The following is a 16,693-nucleotide window of genomic DNA, read 5'->3' as shown; positions in this document are numbered from 1 at the left end:
CGCGTCCCCCGAGTGCGTGATGCCAATTGGCACATGACATAGGGGCCGAGGAAGCTTCTTAGAGGAGGTACCTCTGCTGATTCTGCGAGCGTAAGTAATCGTAGAGGTGGGATGGAAAAGCACTGCAGGCAAAGGGAACAACGTGGGGAAGGGTTAAGAGGCGGGAGGCTGTAGACAGTGCTGGAAGCCCCAAGGGGGGGGGTACATGTGGTTCTGTGCAGTGTGGGTGGGCCAAGGGGGCATGCGTGGCTGCACCACCCCCAGCCCTTGCTCTGTTCCTGCAGCCCGAGCCCCTGCTGGCTTCCTCCCTGTAGCCTTTCCCTCAACTTCCATACACCGTACCTGTTTCCCACTACTTCTCTGGGGCATTCTCGTTCAGACTCCCTCCAAACCTTCTTTCCCCTCCTCCTCTAGGGTGGGGCTCCCCACATCTGGGGATTTTCATCTGCCCCAGGTCTGCTCACCCTCCCCTCCCAGTCTCACCCCCCCCCCCCCTTTAAGTTGCACTCTGGGCACCTTCTCCAGTGGCCTAGGGCACCACGTGTCCAGAACCTACTTCTCACCTTTCCCTCCACATCCCTCCTCCCTGAGGTCATGCCCACCCATCCCAGTCCCCAGATAAGGTACCATCTGAGCCTCTTCCTTCCCTCCCCAGGGCTCCTGCGTCACCCCATCAACCCCACCTTGGCTTAGACCCTCATATCAGTGTTTTCCAAACTGGGTTCCCAAGCACTCCCTCTATGACTCTGTATAAAAGTGTTCATGAGGCCCAAGAGGCTCGCGGGCTCAACAGTCCCTCCGTATTCCCCCTCCTGTCTAACTTAAGTCCTTCTCCGTACCCTGTAGGGAATTGGTCCAAGAGGCTCCAAATTGGAGAGTTGAGCCCTGAGAACGGGCCACAGCTGCCAGAGCTGGACTATCGGCCGCCTTCCTCCACCCTGGACACCTGGAGATCCTCTGCCTGTTCCTGAGTCATGTGACCTCCAGGACATGGCAGACTACCTGTTCCCTGTTCATCCCTGGCCTCTGCCTCATGGGGTCCCCACCTGTTCACCCTGGGATCTTTCCTGAGAGCTGGCTCTGGGCTGGATGTGATCTTCCCCCAGCCCTGAAACAGCCCTAAATGCTATTTCCATTACACAGATGAGGAGAGTGAGGGGTTTGGATGCCACGTCATGCTGGGGGGGAGGGGAAGCAGAGCTGCAGTGCGCCCCATGGTGACCTTGCTTGGGCTCTTCCAGTGACAGGTAGCAGGACATAGACCCAGACTTGTGGATCTGGTTGAGGTTTCCAGCTATTTTCAGCAGGGGGACAGAGGACAGGAAGTCCGGAAGCCTTGGGATGCAGTCTGGCACCTGGTCTCAGGATAGTGGGACAGGGACCTCGCCCATGTGAGGGTCTGGGGACTTCTCCCTGTGACCACTCTGCTACCTACAGTCAGGCATCCACAATGGCCCGATGGTGGAACAATTTTATTACTTCTTCACTGAAAGTTGAGACAACGTAAAATCCATCCTTTTAAGAGCACAATTCAGTGACTTTTAGTGTGTTTACAAGGCTGTGCAACCATCGCCACTACCTAATTCCAGAGAACGTCCTCCTCATCCCAGGAGGAAACCCCACACCCATTAGCAGTCGCTCCCCATTCCAGGCTCCCCAGCCCCAAAAGCCACAAATCCACTTTTCTTTTAGATTTGGTAGGACGCGGGTGCCCCGGCTGCAGAGCGAGGCCTCCTGCCCTCCGCCCGGCGGGCGGCGGCTGGGACGCTGCGCCTCCCCCGCCCAGCTGAGGCCCACCTGGGGCGTCACCTCCGTGACAGCGGGGACTAGCCGCCACACGTCGCCGGCCCTCTGGAGGAGCGCCAAGAAAGGACGCGGTGCGTATTTACTGAGCGCCTACCCCGGGCCAGGAGCTTGGAATAGGGCCGAGACGGAAAGGGACAGAGGCGCTGGGAGTGGGCGAGCGCACGCAGCGGGCGCTCAAAGGTCGCGGGCCGCGGGGGTTACCACCGCTGGTGTTCGTACTGCGGCGACGCTCGCCACCGCGAAGGGCTGCGGGGCGCCCCGGCGGCGGGGAACCGAGGCTGGAGGGCGCGCGAGGGCAGCTGCGCCGAGGCCCCACCCGCGCCGCTCCCGGGGGAGGAGTGCGCGCGGCCGCGCCACGCCCCGCCTACCCCCCGAGCGCGCGACCGCCCTGCAGAGCGAAGGGCGGGGCCTGAGGACGCCCCGCCCCCGCCCGCCCCGCGCCGCGCCAGGAGCTGGAGGAGGAGCGGCAGCGGGCCCGCACTGCAGCGCGAGCGCGCGACCGGCCGGCCGTGGACGTAGAGTGCGGCCGGGCCCGAGCGCCGAGCGGGCGTCGCGCAGACAGACAGGCCGTGGCCGCCGTCGGATCCCGCCCCGCGCCCCGCCATGCAGTCCGCGGGCCCCGCCTGAGCCGCGGCCGCCGGCGCCGGGCGGGCTCGGGGGCTCGGGGCCGGGCCGGGGCCATGCGCGCGCTGCCCTGACGATGCCGCCCGCCGCGCCCGCCCGCCTGGCGCTCGCCCTGGGCCTGGGCCTGTGGCTCGGGGCGCTGGCGGGGGGCCCCGGGCGCGGCTGCGGGCCGTGCGCGCCGCCCTGCCTGTGCGGCCCGGCGCCCGGCGCCGCCTGCCGCGTCAACTGCTCCGGCCGCGGACTGCGGACGCTCGGACCCGCGCTGCGCATCCCCGCCGACGCCACCGCGCTGTGAGTAACTCGCCTCCCTGCGCCGCGGGCCGGGCGGTTGCCATGGCGCCGGGCGGGCGCCGGGACTCGCGGGCGCCCGGGGCGTGGGGCGGCCTCCGCGCGACTGCACCCTCGGCTCCGGGGAGAGGCCGGGCCGGGCAGGCCGCCGGCCTGGCGGGCCTCGCAGGGCGTGGGCGCGTCCCCGGCCTCTGAAGGGGAAACGCAGTGCGGGCCAGGCCTCTCCCAGGGCGAGGCTCCAAACGCAGTGAGGTCGGGCCCGACTAAATAAGGAAAACCCGGGACCGCGGCGGGTCCTCAGCCCCCCTGGCCTGGGCCAGGGCGCAGCAGAAACATCCCGGTTTCTCTGAAAGCAGAAGTATCCCACCTGGTGGGGCTCCGCAATCGCGAGTTAAGGGGGAACCCGCGGCAGCGCGCGGGGGCTGCGTGGGAGGCGTCTGAAGGGAACCCGCAAACTGTTAGACGCTACTTAGAGGCTAATAGAACGCAGCCTGGGGGGAACGCTCTGCACCTGGGACTTCTGCAGCAGGAAACCAGGAGGGAGAGAGCTCTGTGTGGGATGGCGGGCCAGGCTTCCTGGAAGAGGTGTCTGGACAGAGATTTGAAGGATGTGTAAGAATTGGCCTGATGCTGAAGGAGGAGTCTGGAGGCTGCGGGAGGCGGGGAGGAGGGAGCGGTGTGTGCAAGGCTTGGGGGCTGCATTTGGCCATGTGTGGGTGTAGGGTACACCCCACTGTGGCAACTGCAGGGGCATTTTGAGGGAGCCCGGCAGGACGAGAGGTGGGCTGCGCTCTTAATGGACCTTATGCTCCTCGTGTCTAGGGCTCCGATGTTATCCTGGGGACAATGGGTAGGTGGAGTTGCCAGGACTGGTTTAAAATGCTGAAGAGCTATTGTCAGGTTTCCACTTGGACTCGGATGGTGTGATTTGCCCAAGAACAAGTAGCGGCCAGCACATGGCAGGGCCCAGTTTGCCTGAGGTGCTCCGGACCCGGAGTTGGAATGGGGAGGGTGCAGGGGGCCAGGATTTGCAGACCGTTGTCCCCTGGCTAGGGGACAGGCTCGGGGCCTGCTGATCCGCATTCCTGTGGCCCTGTGTGGATGTCTTGGGCACTTTCAGGCACCTGAGCTGGGAGTCCCGTCTGTCTTTGGCCACATGCTGGAATCCTCTGGGGAGCATTTAGTGTCCTCAGACCATCCCACCCCGGGGATGGGTCCTGGAATTTGGTTCTGTAACATTCCTTGGGCGCCTCCAGTGTGTGGGCCCCTTTAATTAGGGGACCTGTGGCCAGTGTTGAGATGAGTTTGGATGTTGGCGGGTAGGTTGGGTGAAGGTAGGGATGGGTACTTCTCCTGGGTGGTCTGGATGTCCTTGGGGCTTTGTCGGGTGGAATTGGGGGTTCTCCAGGGTCAGGTGGGAGCCTGTCGCTCAGCCACCTGGTCACTTAAGCCTAAGTTGCCATCCCAGCTGTCTCTGAGGTGGGAGATGGGCGTGTCGCCTGCACCAGCCCCTGTATAATCGCTTCCGATGCACCCCACCTGCTTCTGGATGCTGTGAGTGAAGTTACCCGTCTCTGGTTGGCTGGGAGCTGCTGAGGTCAGGCCTGGCTCCTTCTGGTTCTTCTCTGGTTCCCCTGCTTCCCCAGCACCTGGTGCTGAGCTGGCCTCCAGGAGCTGTGCAGGAAATCAACTGTAGAGGTGGGTCACTCGGGGGCCTGCAGCGGGGCTCAGGCTCTGGAGCCTCTTGAGCACAGTGATGGAGCCCAGGACTGTTGCTTCATGTGTGTCCCCTTAGGCTCTGGTCTTGGGAACTGGCGGGCTGGCCCAGCCTGACAGGACAGGATTCCCAGGTTGCTGGACCCGCTGAGCTTGCAATGGGACCCTGAGAAGTAGGCAGATGGGGATCAGAGGCTACCCCACACTGTCCTTTACACTCCGAAGCTGCCTCTGGGAGATTTCTGGAGGCTGGGGGCCAGGAACTGAGGGAGATCGGGCTCCCCACTGGTTCCCCAGACCACCATCTGGGCTCTGTTGGCTGCCCCAGCAGCCTGTCAACCCTGCAAGCCCTGTGCTCAGGGAGAGGGAGATAGGGGAGTCTTCTCCTCTCCAAGGGAGAGGGACCAAGCTCAGAGAGGGCAGGGAGCCTGCTGGGTAAGGGTGTGCGTGCCCAGGGGCCCCAGCAGCCCTGCTTTCTGGGTGCCGCCAGCGGTTCAGGCCTGGTACCTGTGTCATCAGTCCCGTGGCCACCCCTCCATGAGACTCCTCGTATAGCTTGAGGTGCCCCAGGGCCAGACGGGTATAGGGACCAAGGCTGGCCCACAGGGGACTCGGGGCCTCAGCGCCTCAGCATGCAGGATGGCCTGGGCTTCTGAAACTGAGCCTTTCCTGGGTGAGATGGTGCTGCTGGGGTGGCCTGAGAGAGGTGACGTCACTAGCAAAGGGTTGCTGTTTTTAAAGCTTCATCGTGTACCATTGGAACATGCACAGAAGTAGGCAAAGTTTTGTGCTGAACCTCATGGACCCGTTGCCCTCTGCCCTGCCCTCCACACTCCTACCTCCGTTTTTGAACCAAATTCCAGCTCTCTCGTTCTTTGATGTATAAGCATTTTGGAGTGGATGGCCACACCATGGTCTCCCCTAAGACAGTGGGTGATTCCCTGATCTCAGTATGTGTCCAGCGTGTTTAGGTTTTGGATTGTCTCTGTTTTTTGAGTACTTTGAATTAGGATCCAGATATGGTCCACACAGTGCAATTACTGTGCTCTGTCTTCTGACGAGGTATCCGTCTTCCCACATCTCTTTCCTTCCTCATGCTGCTTGTTGAAAGCAGCCCCAACTGGGGTCTGGGCTTGAACTGCACCTCTGCCATCACCATGGCGACATCTGGTTTGTCCCGCTGCCCTCCGTTTCCTGTAGTTTGACAGTCCAGAGCTGTGTTGTGTGGCAAGCCACATTTCAAGTACCCTGGAGGCGCTTGTGGCCAGTGGCTACTGCGTGGCACAGGACAGCACGGAGGTAGAATGTTGGTCACAGGAGAGAGGTCTGGATGTGACGGTGCTCCTCCAGCTATGGTCTGTCGATCAGTGTCACGTGTGGCTGGCTGTTGTCGGCCACCCCCTTCTCGGGATGTGTGCTGTTGGTTTCCGTCGGTGGTCTGTAGGACTAGGTTTGGAGCAGGAACTCGGTGGGGACTTGGTTCGTGGAGGCAAATATCAGGACCTTAGGGTCTTTTGTCACCTGAGAGTACTTAGGGCCTCACCCCTAAATGACAGGAGGGAGCGAGGGAGACCGGGGAGGCTGGGCCCCCAGCATCTGCGTGGCACACGGGCGTGAGGGGAGGTGGCATCTGTGGCCGTTGGGCCCGTTGTGTGCGTAACGCGTCCGGCTGTACGTGCCGCGTGTGTTGCTGCCTTGAGGACTGGCCTGGCCACAGAGGGTCCCCTCCCTGAGCCCTCGTCATCAGACGGAGAGCCTGGCTGCTGTGTGCTGCACCCCGTGCCTAGAGTCTGTGAGGCTCGGTTATTACGGTCAAGCCCATGTTAAACCGAAGACACGGATGCGGGGAGTGGGCCGCTTCTGAGGCGCTGCCTGGACGGACCCCCGGTGTAGGTGACGCTGCAAGGTCTGAGGGAGTGCGTGCCAGACGGGGACAGCCTGGAGGGGTCTCTGAGGCTCGAGGTGACGGAGGCGTGGGAGAAGCAGGAGGGGAGGGTGGCATTGAAAGGTCCCCGATAGAAGTGGCAGGGGACACTGGCTGCTGCGTGGAGATGGGTCTCGGGAGGATTGGCGCCTCCCGTGTGCCCAGCTGCTCTCCCCTCACGTTCCCCAAGCTGCACGGTGTGGCCGGCCTGCACTTAGAAATCAGAGAGAAACGCACGTGTAGCGGTGGTTTCCCAGTGGGACACGGAAGGCTGAGTTGCCAGAGCTGTAGACAGGAGGGCACCTGCCAGCTTCTGGGTGCGGTTGGCCCCCAACTGGGCGGGAGGGCGAGTGGGGAGGCCGTGGCTGCGTGTGCACGCTTGGGTACGAGAAGGGACCGACACCGGAACGCCCGCAGCGCCAGCAGCCAACCCTCGGGAGCCCAGCGGCGCCCGGGAGCCGTGAGGGCGGCCACCTCTGGGGGTGGGCCCACCTGCAGGGGCGAGCATGTGCAGGCCGTTTCTGTGATAGGCGCCTGCGGCCAGAACGTAAACGGAGGGTGTCTTACACACGGTCGATGCTGATGAGATACACAGCCCAAGTGAAAATGGGTGAAGGATCTGAACAGACGTTGTCTGCAATAAAGACGCGGGTGGCCAGTGAGCACGTGAAAAGATGCTCAGCGTCCGGCTTTCAAGGAAACCCAGATCAAACCGCAGAGAGAGGTCTATCACCAAAGACGGGTCATAGCACGTGTTGGTGAGGACGTGCAGAAGCTGGAACCCTCACGCACCACGGGCGGGCGTAAAGCGGGGCGGCACATCGGGGAGCCATCTGCCAGCTCCTGGAAAGATTAAATGTGGAGTCACAGTAGGAGCCAGCATTTCTGCTCCTGGGTGTCTGTTCAAGAGAACTGAAACCCGTGTCTACCCATAAACTACCCACGGTAGCAGAGACGTGGAAACAGCCCCAGTGTCTGGCAGCAGACGAGCAGATCCGCGGAATGTGGTCCGTCCACACGGTGGAGTACCACTCAGCCATCAAAAGGAACAAAGCGCTGGCACCTGCAACAGCCTGGATGCGCCTTGAAAACATGTTCGGTGAAGGAAGCCAGACTAGAGGCCCCGTGTTGAATGATTTCACCGGTAGGAAATGTCCAGAACAGGCAAATCCACGGAGCCAGAAAGCAGATTAGTGTTTTCTCCAGCTGGGGTGGGGGATGGGGTTTGGAGATGATGGCCAAGGAGCGTGGGGTTTCTGTTTGGGGTGATGAGAATGTTGTGGAATCACACAGTGGTGATGGTTGCACAACCCTGAGAAGATGCTAAAAACCACTGAATTGTATACTTCACAACGGTGAACCTCAGAGCATGTGAATTACGTCCAAATTAAAAAACAAATCTCTGAAGAAAAGAGCGGGGGGGGGGGGGTGCGCACCCCCACTCCCCACCACTGTCTCGTCCTCTCCCTCTGTGTTGCCATGTTCTGGGCTCCTTGCTAAGCCTTTTCTGTCCTTGATCTCTCAGTGCCTTGCCATAGTGCTGTGGGGTTGGAACCACACTTGATGCGTTTCACAGACTGGGAAACTGAGGCTTCCCGAGGTGGAGTCACTTCCTCAGGTCACATGGCTGGGGAGTTGTGGCAGAGAAGTGATTTTGTCAGCACGTTCTGGAGCAGAGCCCTGGAGCTGCACACGGGGGCCTGGTTCGACGAGGTGGCAGTGGGGACATCTTTGAGTGGGATTGAGAGGGACTGGGTGGGATCTCGGCTCAGCTGCCTGCTCGGCCCTGCCCTTGGGCCCAACTCCCTCCTTGGACTTCCCTTGGCCATCCACGCTGTGGTTCTTCCTGCTGACTTCCTGCCTGGTTCTAGTAGGGAAGCGTGGGGACCCAGGAGTCGGGACTCTGGCCCTAAGTCAGACCTGGGTCACGTCCCAGCTCCCCCATTTTCTTTTTTTTTTTTTAATTTTTTTTTTTTTTAACATTTATTTATTTTTGAGACAGAGAGAGAGCATGAACGGGGGAGGGTCAGAGAGAGAGGGAGACACAGAATCCGAAACAGGCTCCAGGCTCCGAGCTGTCAGCACCGAGCCCGATGTGGGGCTTGAACTCACAGACTGCGAGATCATGACCTGAGCTGAAGTCGGACGCTTAACCGACTAAGCCACCCAGGCGCCCCCCAGCTCCCCCATTTTCTGCGTGACCTTGGCTGAGTCACTCAGCCTTCCTGAGCTGTAGTGTCCACACCTGCAAGGCAGGCACCTTGAATGGATGCCCTCCTGGGGTTGTGGGCTCGTCCACAAGGCTCGGTGCTGAGGCCACAGTGATCGTAACTGTTGCCCAAGTGGCCCTCGGTTCTATTGCCCCATGTTCTTGGAGCCTGTTACTTTGTCCTCAAGCACCGGCTGCCGGAAAGTGGGTCCTTGGGACCCGCCCGCTGACAGACAAAAGCCCGAGGAGAGGACCCCCGGAGCACATGTGCTGGTGACTCAGATCTGAGCACATTGCTCAGACCCCACGGCCGATGAGGCAGGCACAAGGGAGCCCCAGCAGGCGGACCCTTGCACAGACGCCTGTGTCCAGAAGCCTTCCTGCCGCCCCTGGTCTGACCTCGGGGGTGCCTTCCACGCAGGGTCGCGCAGTGGTGGGGATTCGTGAGGCCTGGTGCGCTCCTCTGGTGTGTGGATCTCAGTTTTATGCGTTTGTGTTTTTGATGCATTCGAGTACAGATTCGTGACACTTGGAAGCTTGGAGGTATAAACAGAATGTGTGAATTCTCGTGGTCACCTTGTTCTGTGACCTGGGATGATGTGGCGCCATTGAGATCCAGGGCCATGAGAGCCGCTTGGCACCCTCCTGCTGCTTGCCTGTGGTCACGCACATGGCACAGCCTTGTGATCTCCCTTGGGCTAGCAGTGTAGGTGCCCGGTGTTGGTGAGACTCGGGTTCCCTTTCCTGCTTCCCTGCAGGCTCATCTTGTGATTCTCCCCCGAGACCAGAGTGTCGTCTCCTATAGGGGCCTCCTCCTCCTCTCTCTCTCGCTCTGCCTTGGCCCTGAGCAGTGAGTCTCTGGCCCCTGTCCTATCACAGCTGGCTGGGTGGCCCTGCGGGGTGTGGGTCCTGCCCCCACGGGCTACCCCTGGGACCGGGGGGCGGTACTTCTCCCACCATTTGTGTTTCCCCCACGGCTCTTGAGACCCTGGCTCTCGAGGGAGACCCTGGCTGGGCTTTGGTGTCAAGTAAGGAAGCCATTTTGGATGGAGATGCACATTTTCCTTTCCGGAACACTCTGCAGTGGCCAGCGCCAGCAGCGGGAACCCAGACGGGCCCAGCCCGCTGAGCACTCTGGAATGAAAACACCCCGTGTGTCCTGCCGCTGTCTGGGGTGGTGGCGGCCGTCTGGCCCCGGGCACACTGGGGCCTGGCCCTCCGAGTTGGGTGCCTGTGTGTCTCCAGCCGGCCAAGGCGGGGCTGTGTCCACGGGGTGGGCCGCGTGCAGCGGGGGCGCCGGCCGAGCGTGCCTGCAGTCTTGCTGCTGAACAAAACGCAGCTGGAAAATGCAGCTCACGTCCTTTTTTCCCGGAACACCTCGTTCTTTGTGGCTTGGCAGCTGTCTCCGCCAAGGGGCCCGGTGGTGCCCAGCCGCCCGTGCCAGGGAGGGGGCTGCATCTGTGGCCAAGGTGGGCAGGGCTTTCTCTCCCTGAGGTGCTGTGGGCCCCGGCCTGGACAAGTGTGGTGGCTCTGGCTTTAGCAGCCCCCCTGGGCCCTGAAGGCACGGAGCTTGCTCCAGGGTGCTGGGGGCCACCCTGGAAAGGGCTTTGTCCTGAGGCAGGGCCAGAAGCCAGCTTTTCCTGCTGGTTTAAGCAGGGGATGAGGGCCAGTGCTCAGGGCAAGGCTAACAGCGCTGGCAGCCTCCAGGTTCTGGTGCCTTCACACTGCTCTGTAACCCTGCTGTCAGGCTGGTTTGCACGGTCGTCTGTGCCCAGCAGCCGAGTGGGTAATGTCTGTGTCCCTGGAAGGCCAGAGGCCACATGCCAGCTCCCCAGCCAGAATGGGGAGGAGCCCGGCTGTTCTTGTCCGGTCTTCCGACTCTGGGAGGTGATGGTGGGCGTGATGGTGAGGAGGGTGGCCTCCCAGAGCCCCAGCACTACCACCTGTGGGAGGGGATGGTGTGTGCTCCTGGCTGGCTGTGACAGGTCTGGATGTGGTACCTAGGCACGGTGCCAGATCTGGAGGGAGGCTGCTTCCCCCCCACCCCCCCACTTTACTGGTCCTTTCCTCCCCTTGCCCAAATTCCCAGCTGTGGGTGGAGGGGCAAGCTGGACCCTCTCCTGGGCAGCCCTGCCTTGTTAATGCCCTGAAGGTGGCTACCTCTGGTGAATTGAACTTGGAACACCTCTCCTCCAGAGGATGTCTTTTCCTCCTAGTGTGGGGGACACCCCATACCTTCATCTCCTTTCTGCAGGTCAGAGCCCCCCCCCCCCCCCGCCCCCATGCCCCAGCCCAGCCTGTGGTCCCAGGGCTTCCTAGGCCAGCAGCATCACCACCCCAGATACCCATGTCCTGTCCTGGTGAGGGTCCACTTGTGGGAGGGCAGAGCCTGGGTAAGGGGGCCCCATAAGATGCTGAGAAATGTGGGCCACTTCCTGGATCTGGAAGGTTCCCTCGGCAGGCCTTTCCTCCTCACCTTGGTGGCTGAGATAGCCCCTTGCTGATGCCTTGGGGCCGGAGGGGCCCTCCCTGTCCCTTCTCCCCGGAGAGCCTGCCCCTGCCCCTCCCCCGCGGGCCCACTCGGCATGTTTGTCTTCAAATCCGCTCCTTCCTAAACTTGAATTCATTAATTTAAACATCATCATTTCCGGTCCTGGAAGCCAGCCTTGCTCACCATAAATAGATGGAATGAAAACAGAATGAGGTTATTACACTCAAACTGGCTCGGGTGCTGGGCTCCCAGCCGCCTGCCCCCAGTGCTGCTAGTGATGCGGTGGGGGGGGGGGGGCGGCGGTGGGGGCCCAGGTCCAGCACTCTGGCCTCTCCCCTTGTGCCTGGGCCTGGCTCCTGAGGGCGGGAGGGGGGCATGCGGGATTCTTCCTTGCTGGGCTGATGAGACCTGTGGGGCCTCCGGGGAGAGGACCGGCCAGCCCAGGCTGTGTTTCCAGGAGGCCTGTGAGGGATGGAGGGAGGAGCACCGAGCCCTGGGCGTTGGATGGGGAGTGGGGTACCTTCTCCGCCTCCAGCAAGGCCGTCCTGTCCTGCCAGAGGGAGGAGGCAGCTGCTGGCTCGCAAGGAGTGGGTTACATAACCTCTGCAGAGGCCCCTCCAGCGCTCATTCCCCCCCCCCCCCCCAAGCCCTGTTTCCAGTGCGGCGGCCAGCGCAGGGGTGGGGGTGACAGGCTGGGGCCTGGCACTCACCCCCGCCGCTGACCGCATGTGTCTGGAATGTGCAGATGTTTCCTTGGGGGCTCCGGCTGGCCCCCAGACCCCGCCCAGCATCTGGACTGGGGAGCGGGCACAGGGGCCACTCCTCTCTTTGGCAGAGGAGGAAACTGAGGCTGCTCAGAGCTGCGGGACAGGGTCCCAGCTTATCCCAGGCCTCGGGCTCCTCCACTCTAGAAGGGGACTGCTCTGGGAGACCCCCCAGACTCAGGAACTCTCAGGACGTGCTGACTGTGGCCATCCTATCATCAGGCTTCCACCTTCACACACCCTGACCCACTCCACTTTACCAGTGCAGCCCCTTCTGATCTCTCCCTGCCCCGCCCTGCCCTCCCCGGCCTGGGATGTGAGCAGGGGCGGGTCGTAAGTGCTGAGCCTTGTGTGCAGACGGCACAGGGGAGCTGCCGTGGCTCATGGGATGGGGTCCTTCAGCAGCTTTTGCCGGCACTTTGAGCTCCGTAGTCGAAGCAGGGATCCCTCCACTAGGCTTCTGCTTTGAGCAGGAAAGATCAGACCCAGACATACAGGGACATGCGGTTGGATGCCTGAACCCCAAGGCCCGAGAGAATGTTTGGTCTGGAAAGCGGGGGGAGTCAGGACCACCCCGGCACAGGGGGACACTGGGCTCCCCGGTGACTGCTGGGTGACTTTGGGGGAGGAGAAGGAAGGCCAGCCTCTCCGGCCTGATCCCTGGTGCCTGGGGAGGTGAAATGTGTCTTGTGCTGTCACGGATGTGTGCCTGCCCCCTGGTGGTGTGTGTGTCCCCAGGTCACCCACCTCCTCCCTAAGCTGGCCTGACCCCTGCAGCCTGGGCCTTGGGGTCCCTGGAGGTTGTTTGTGTGGGCCTCGGAGGGGCCGGGGAGTGTCTAGCTGGCCCAGAGGGTGGGCCCTCTTTGCCCCAGGACCTCTTAAGGGTGCTGTCCGGCCAGGCTACTGGCCCTCCTCCCAGGAGGGGCCGGACACTGCTGTGCTTGGCTGTGCTGGGCCCCTGTGGCAGAGGCTCCCTGGGCGTGCTGTGTCTCCCCCTTGCATTGCAGGACCCCGGTGTAGGGGCAGGGTGTCAGACTGTGATGATGTCACCTGGGGGTTGAAGCAGAAGTCCTAGCGGCTGGGGGTTTGGAGCAGGGCTGGTGTGAGGCCTCCTTGGTGTTCCCCCAGAGCAGTGATGGCAAGAACAGATGGAAATGTGGACAAGTGGCTGTTTGGGACCTTGGGTCTGTGGGTTCCTTTCAGTTTCCTCCTTCTGGCGTCCCCCCAGGGCTCCCCCTCAGGGTCCCTTCTGCTCTTCCCATCCCTGCCAGTGCATACGGTCATTGTGGCCTGCCCCACGCAGATGCTCCCACATCTGGGCAGACTGGGGGCTGGGGCTCAGGACCTTTGGTGTGGCACCTGGCTCCTGTCCTGGTTCTGCCCTTAGGGTATGGGACCTTGGCCAGCAGGGTCCCGGGGGGCCTGCTGGTGTTTTCTGTGCACTGTGGGCCAGGCTCGGCCCAGGTGAGTGCTGGGGTGGGGGAAGGGGCTCAGCTGGGGCCTGGAAGGCAAGGAGCACGTGGCCAGTGCCCGTGACTGTGTGACCATGACGGTGGGGCCTTCCGCATGTGGGGGAAGGGAGCCTCAGTGGGGCGCACTAGGCCAGGCAGAGCTGGATGGAGGACTTAACTGGGCCGAGGATGGCCTGGAGCCACAGGCCAATGAGGCCAGGGACAGTGGTGCCCTGACAGGCCAGGGTGGGTGCTGGCTGAGTGGCCTGGGCCCCGGGCTCGACCTGCCCCTGCCACCCGCTGCCCTGGTTTCTCAGGCACCACAGGCGGCTCCCAGCAGCTGCCACTCATGATGGATTTTCCAGAAAACGGGATGTGGAAAAACATTTTAGGGATTTTCCTTCTTTCTTTCCTCTTGTGCTTGAGACCCAAGCTGGGAAGCTCTCCTGGGAACTCTCACCCCGTGCACCACCATCCCTAGGTCGCATCTGTCTGGATCGTCTCTCTCCTGGGACTGTTGGTTCTCATGCCGCCGCAGCCTGATTGTCCCTCAGAGGCCCAGGCCCCCTGCCAGCCTCAGTTCAGACATCCGAGGGGTCCGTCCGTAGGTCTCACGGAAGTTTCTCATGGCATAGCCATTGCCACTGCAGAATGTCGTAGTTGACCAGTGGGTGTGAGGCCGGCTGTGTCTCCCTGGCCTCCCAGCCTGCCCAGCCCATCCTGGGAACCACCTGGCAGGGTCAGGCCTCTCCAGTCTTGGAGTTCCTGGGACCTACACGAGCAGGTGTGTGTGTGTGTGTGTGTGTGTGTGTGTGTGTGCGCGCGCGCGCGCCCAGAGTTTTCTCCTCCCGCCTGTGGGAAACCGAGAGGCTCGCTAAGGCCAGCACCTTATCTGGGGCACCTTGCTGGGACGGGCAGGGCTCTGGCCTTGAGCCCATTGTCAGTCACAGTACACCTCCTCAGGGTGGAGGAGGCCTTGCTGACCCAACCTGCTCTTCGGTGGGGCTCCTGGCCCCCCATGCCACCCGCCCTTGTGTCTGCTCCCCTCTGAAGCCCCCATCCCAGGTCCCCTCGGGCAGTCTGTCCTTTTCTGCACGGAAGTCTCCACACCCCGTTTCTTGTCTTTCAAGGGCAGAATGAGTATGGGAAACGGGGGGGTGGGGGGACTTGCCTGCTCCCAAGATTGAGACGTTACCAGGGCATCTGGGTAGCGCGGTCGGGTTAAGTCCCCGCCTCTTGACTTCATTCAGCTCAGGTCATGATCTCATGGTTGGTGGGATCGAGTCCCGCATCAGGCTCTGTGCCGGCAGCGCAGAGCCTGCTTGGGATTCTCTGTCCCCTTCTTTCTCTGTCTCTTTCTCTCTCTCGATGAATAAGTAAACTTAAAAAAGGCCGAGTTGTTACTGTGCGCCCCTTTCCGGCCCTTCCTTTAGATCTCCGTTTGTCCAGTTGCAGAGAGAGGGGCTGCATTTTGCGCCTGGATTTTTCTTGCCCCTGAGGGGGCTGCCCCCGCCCGGTGGCTCCAAGCTCTCTGACTGTAAAGCCTGGTTTGCCCCACAGGTGACAGGAGGGGCTCTGCGGCTCCCCTGGCTCTTGGGGGGGAGGGCAGCAGTGCTGCCCTGTGAGAGGGCTCCAGCTGGTCCTGCCCTTTCCTAGGCCCTTGTTGGTTGCCATGAGATGCTGTGTGGCCAGCAGGTCTCCACGGTGAAGCAGCTGTCAGGGGCCGTGGTGGGGGTCATTTCCATAGCCTGGTTCCAGATGTGGTTCCTGGCATTGCAAGCCAGGCAGGGGTACTGCTCCAGGCATCCCAGCCTGCAAGGTCCCGGGACTCTCCCCTTCCTCTGTGTTTTTGGGGGCCTGTTTGTATGGAGGCCTGGTCTCAGCTGCCACTCAGTGCCTCGGCTCCTGGGAGGACCTTGATTTCACACCAGCGTGTTCTGACTAAGGTCCTGCTGTATTTGGAGCAGGCCGGGCAGAGCAGGACCCGTTTCAGAGGGTGACTATTGCGAGCTGGGTGGGGGCCAGGCAGGTGTCCGGGGATGGGGTGTCTGGACTGGGCTGTGGCTGGGGTAGGCGGGAGTCTTGAGCGTTTTAAGAGCTGGGTTGGCAGGACCTAGGAATGGTTAGGCTGGGAGGAGGCATCAATGGATCCCTGGCCTCTGCACAACTGGGTTGTCACTGGGGGCAGGGGTAGGGCTGGTGAGAGGTGTTCTGGGGACCTCAGAGGGCAGGAGGTGACATCTGGAAGGGCAGAGGCTCTGCGGGTGGGAGGCCCAGGTGTCATCACTTTGGAGGCCGTGACCAGGGTCTACTCAGACATGTGTGAGCCTGAAGAAGGGGTGAGGGGAGCAGTGGAGCAGGTGACCAGAGGTGTTCACCAGGTCAGGGTGGTCCGTGGGTCTCTGTTCCAAGAAGTGGATGGGCAGGGGCCACCGTGGCCTCCACCCCCAGGCCAGCCAGGAATCTTTGGCTACAGAGCGTGTTGCCTGAAAGGCTTTGACTCTCCTGGAGGAGTGGGGCCAGCGTCGCCAGGACCAGGGGTCACGGTTCTGAAAACGTTCACAACTTGGATAAAAGTCTGTCGTGCTGTTTCCATTGGGGTGTCTCCAGTTGTTACCCACAGGGAACGGTTTTTCCGTCCGTCTGTGACCTCTGCGTTTCTCTCACTAATTTCATGTTCTTTAAGTCTTTTTTCCCCTGTAGTCCTCACCGTTTATTAGCAGTGTGTGTGCAAAGGGCATTAGGGCCTTTGATCCCTTGTCTAAATTGCTAGCGCTCTTCTCAGCTCGTTTTCTGATTTTATTGATATTCTGTGTGGAGGTTGCATGTTTTTCTGTAGTTGGATCATCTGGCTCGGATGTTTTTTTCTGCCTGTCCTTTCGTGCTGTGAAGAGTCTGTCGCGTCCTCCTGTATTCTTTTAGTCTGTTCGGTTCTAGAAGAGTGTCACCTTTAACTTTGGGTCTTGGTTTTGGTTTTTGTTTTTCCCCACTGCTGAGACGTTCCCCTGTCACATTTGATTTTGAACCTCCTGGGGTTTATTGAGATCAGTCTCTCACTCCTGGTGGCTAGTGTTGTCTGTGTTAATCTTGTGTCCTTGAGTGGACTCTTGCTGGGTCAATATGTCTCCGGAGGGCCCAGCACACGCAGCTCGGTGTAACATAGCATAAACCTACGTTTCGTGGTGATTCTTGCCCGGTGATGCTTCCCATTGAACCTGTGTACTACCGTGTTCTTACTGGGGTCCTGTTAGCCTTGGGCTTGGCTGCGTTCCATTGGCATTGCTGTGCTGTGGGGTTGTCCACCAGGATCTCCTCCTTTTATCGGTCTTTGTGCCCCACTGTGTCTCAGGGCATTTTGAGACCATCTCCTTCCTGGAGCCGGCAACAGCTAGGCCCCTGGCCCTGGAGACCCTTGGGCTG

The 16,693-nt window shown here is 61.2% G+C and overlaps 1 protein-coding gene across 4 annotated transcripts in view; it reads left to right on the top strand.

The window, feature by feature from the left end:
- The first annotated feature begins 2,321 nt into the window (after nucleotides 1-2,321).
- PKD1 (polycystin 1, transient receptor potential channel interacting) overlaps nucleotides 2,322-16,693 on the top strand; it is a 44,117-nt gene continuing 29,745 nt past the window's right edge. Inside the window, exon 1 of one of the 4 annotated variants that reach the window (XM_053213244.1) lies at nucleotides 2,322-2,721. In XM_053213244.1, coding sequence (XP_053069219.1) covers nucleotides 2,507-2,721 — 215 coding nt within the window. In that variant the 5' untranslated portion in view covers nucleotides 2,322-2,506. Of the gene's footprint in view, nucleotides 2,722-4,066; nucleotides 6,341-16,693 lie in introns of those variants that run through there. The other 3 variants (XM_053213242.1, XM_027042958.2, XM_053213243.1) reach the window with 3 other exon arrangements.

This window comes from Acinonyx jubatus, chromosome E3 (assembly GCF_027475565.1).
Source record: "Acinonyx jubatus isolate Ajub_Pintada_27869175 chromosome E3, VMU_Ajub_asm_v1.0, whole genome shotgun sequence".
Lineage (NCBI taxonomy): Eukaryota > Metazoa > Chordata > Mammalia > Carnivora > Felidae > Acinonyx > Acinonyx jubatus.
This window is presented reverse-complemented; position numbering and strand designations above follow the sequence as displayed.